This window comes from Salvelinus sp. IW2-2015, unplaced genomic scaffold (genome assembly GCF_002910315.2).
Source record: "Salvelinus sp. IW2-2015 unplaced genomic scaffold, ASM291031v2 Un_scaffold778, whole genome shotgun sequence".
NCBI classification, from domain to species: Eukaryota; Metazoa; Chordata; class Actinopteri; order Salmoniformes; family Salmonidae; genus Salvelinus; species Salvelinus sp. IW2-2015.
Genome location: NW_019942610.1, coordinates 287,113 through 290,663, shown reverse-complemented (window position 1 = coordinate 290,663; position 3,551 = coordinate 287,113). Strand labels below are relative to the sequence as shown.

The window sequence follows — 3,551 nt, the reverse complement described above, 5'->3', positions numbered from 1 at the left end:
TCTCTCTCTGTCTGTCTCTCTCTCTCTCTCTCTCTGTCTCTCTCTCTGTCTCTCTCTGTCTCTCTCTCTCTGTCTCTCTCTGTCTCTCTCTCTGTCTCTCTCTCTGTCTCTCTCTCTGTCTCTCTCTCTGAGATCACTAGGGGTCCGGTTACAGGCTGCCAGAGCTAATCTAAATGATTCAGCACATCCCCTTCAACACAGTGAAGTGTTCTCTGTCTCAGCAGCACAGACACATATTGTGAGTTGGATAAAGCCTGAAGCTTCACCCTCACGCTGGTGTACAGTATGTAACCCATCCTACTGTGTCTTTGTCAAAGGCCTTGGCCTGTACTTTGGGTCAGGGAGATTAAGGTACAGTCGATTGGTATTAGGTGGAATCAGGTAGCTTTTACCTTTCAGCAAGTAATACGGATGTTTTAATAACTTGTGTTTTTTGCCTGCATGATGTGCTGTACTTAGACTTCCTCTAAAAATAGGTTATCCAGTCTGCGGTCAAAGATCCCTAATCATGAAGAACCCTGTGGAGGAGGTCCCCATTTAATCAGGTCCATCATTGTATTACATCCCTTATCCACCCCCTCTGTCCTGGGGGGTGATTAAATTGAGCTCCCGGCTTGGCCTAGGGCCCAGGCCTGGTTGTAACCGTAGCACTGAGCTGACTCATACTCCACTCAGTTTAACTCAAGCCCAGAAAGGCCTTCACATGACGACAGGATATCACTAACCCTAACCCTGGCTTGATGTCCACTTGTGTCTGCATGCTAAATCAACATATATCTCAATGCTTTCAGGTTGACCTGGCAAGGACGTTCACATTCCGTAACTCTAAGCAGACCTACCATGGCATCCCCATCATCGCTGCCAACATGGACACCACAGGGACCTTTGAGATGGCCCGGGTCCTCAGCAAGGTGAGAGTAACACACTGACAGCCTTTCACTTTCATCCCACTCTGACTGACTGACGGATAAACGGACAGACTGACAGACTGACTGACTCTCTCTCCATATCTCCCTCCAGCACACACTCTTCACGGCTATGCAGAAGCACTACTCACTGGATGAGTGGAAGACCTTTGCAGTCAACCACCCAGAATGCTTAGAGGTAAAACAGGAAGTCCCCACAGATACTCTTTCATGTCCCCCATGGTGTGAACATCGTCTATGGTGTCTGAGGCTTGTAAAGTACAAAATTTCCCCTTGGGGATAAATAAAGTGTTTTCATTGAATTAATTGCTCATACTGCATTATTCTATTGTTGACCTCCAGCACATAGCAGCCAGCTCTGGCAGCGGTAAGGCTGATCTAGAGAGACTGTGTGAGATCCTGGAGGCTATCCCTGACATAAAATACATCTGTCTGGACGTTGCCAACGGTTACTCAGAGTACTTTGTGGAATTCGTGAAAACCGTCAGGGACAAGTTCCCCAAACACACCATCATGGTAAGATGAGAGTTCTCTGTATTTTAACTCTTCTTTGTGGAGTTATGGATTTTAGCTTAGTCAGCATACATTTTTTGGTGATCAAATGTTCTTTGTTTATTAATAATACATTTGAGCAAACATGAATACAGATATACAAAATATATATAGTTTAATCCAGGTTTATATGTATTATGTGTCCACATCATGATCTATCTTTAGCCGGCAGATGATCAGGAAATAGTTTGCCATTCAAGTCTTGAGCCCTTGATAGTTACCATTGCCTTGTTTATACCTGGTTCTAACATACGTCCTTCGTCCTGATCTTATCCACATTCTGATTGTGCTCACATTGTAGCCATTGCATCTACACATGGCAAATGTGTCTCTTTGGCTGCGTTTACACAATAGCTGGGCAAAAGCTGGGCCAATAGCTGGGCAAAATATCAGAATTGGGCTGCCTGTGTAAACACAGCCTTACTCAACCACAACAGCTGCAAAACAGTTTGTTTTATGTCTTCTGCTTGCTTCATGTATGTATGTATGAAGTATTTAAATAGGTCATGAAAGGTGTGAGGTTGTTCCTTCTAAAAGGTCATGGAGGGTGAGGTTGTACCTTCTAAAAGGTCATGGAGGGTGAGGTTGTACCTTCTAAAAGGTCATGGAGGGTGGCGGTTGTACTTCTAAAAGGTCATGGAGGGTTGGAGGTTGTACCTTCAAAGGTCATGGAGGTGTGAGGTTGTACCTTCTAAAAGGTCATGGAGGGTGAGGTTGTACCTTCTAAAAGGTCATGAGGTGTGAGTTGTACCTTCTAAAAGGTCATGGAGGGTGTGAGGTTTGTACCTTCTAAAAGGTCATGGAGGTGTGAGGTTGTACCTTCTAAAAGGTCATGGAGGTGAGGTTGTACCTTCTAAAAGGCATGGAGGGTGAGGTTGTTCCTTCTAAAAGGTCATGGAGGTGAGTTTGTACCTTCTAAAAGGTCATGGAGGGTGAGGTTGTTCCTTCTAAAGGTCATGGAGGGTTGAGGTTGTTCCTTCTAAAGGTCATGGAGGGTGTGAGGTTGTACCTTTAAAAGGTCATGGGAGGGTGTGAGGTTGTACCTTCTAAAAGGTGGAGGGTGAGGTTGTCTCTAAAGGTCATGGAGGGTGTGAGGTTGTACCTTCTAAAAGGTCATGGAGGGTGAGGTTTGTACCTTCTAAAAGGTCATGGAGGGTGAGGTTGTACCTTCTAAAAGGTCATGGAGGGTGAGTTGTACTTCTAAAAGGTCATGGAGGGTGAGGTTGTTCCTTCTAAAAGGTCATGGAGGTGAGGTTGTCCTTCTAAAAGGTCATGAGTGGAGGTTGTACTTCTAAAGTCATGGAGGTGTGAGGTTGTTCCTTCTAAAGGTCATGGAGGGTGTGAGGTTGTACCTTCTAAAAGGTCATGGAGGGTGAGGTTGTTGCCTTCTAAAAGGTCATGGAGGGTGAGTGTTCCTTCTAAAAGGTCATGGAGGGTGAGGTTGTACCTTCTAAAGTTCATGGAGGTGTGAGGTTGTCTTCTAAAGGTGGGTGGGTGTTGTTTTTTTTTGGTCATGGAGGGTGAGGTTGTCTTCTAAAAGGTCATGGAGGGTGGTGAGTTGTATCCTTCTAAAAGGTCATGGAGGGTGAGGTTGACCTTCTAAAAGGTCATGGAGGTGAGGTTGTACTTCTAAAAGGTCATGGAGGGTGAGGTGTTCCTTCTAAAAGGTCATGGAGGGTGAGGTTGTACTTCTAAAAGTCATGGAGGGTGGAGGTTGTACCTTCTAAAAGGTCATGGGGGGTGGGTTGTACTTCTAAAAGGTCATGGAGGGTGAGGTTGTACCTTCTAAAAGGTCATGGAGGGTGAGGTTGTCCTTCTAAAAGGTCATGGAGGGTGAGGTTGTACCTTCTAAAAGGTCATGGAGGTGTGAGGTTGTTCCTTCTAAAAGGTCATGGAGGTGTGAGGTTGTTCCTTCTAAAAGGTCATGGAGGGTGAGGTTGTACCTTCTAAAAGGTCATGGAGGGTGGTGAGGTTGTTCCTTCAAAAGGTCATGGAGGGTGAGGTTGTCCTTCTAAAAGGTCATGGAGGGTGAGGTTGTCCTTCTAAAAGGCATGGAGGGTGTGAGGTTGTTCC

General features: G+C 45.5%; 1 protein-coding gene across 1 annotated transcript in view; it reads left to right on the top strand.

Annotated features, from left to right (window-relative positions):
• The window catches only part of LOC112068879 (GMP reductase 1), a 49,948-nt gene that overhangs the window by 35,162 nt on the left and 11,235 nt on the right, over positions 1 to 3,551 (top strand). The window contains exons 5-7 of the mRNA XM_024136095.2: positions 792 to 911; positions 1,021 to 1,104; positions 1,269 to 1,447. Coding sequence (XP_023991863.1) covers positions 792 to 911; positions 1,021 to 1,104; positions 1,269 to 1,447 — 383 coding nt within the window. The remainder of the gene's footprint in view (positions 1 to 791; positions 912 to 1,020; positions 1,105 to 1,268; positions 1,448 to 3,551) is intronic.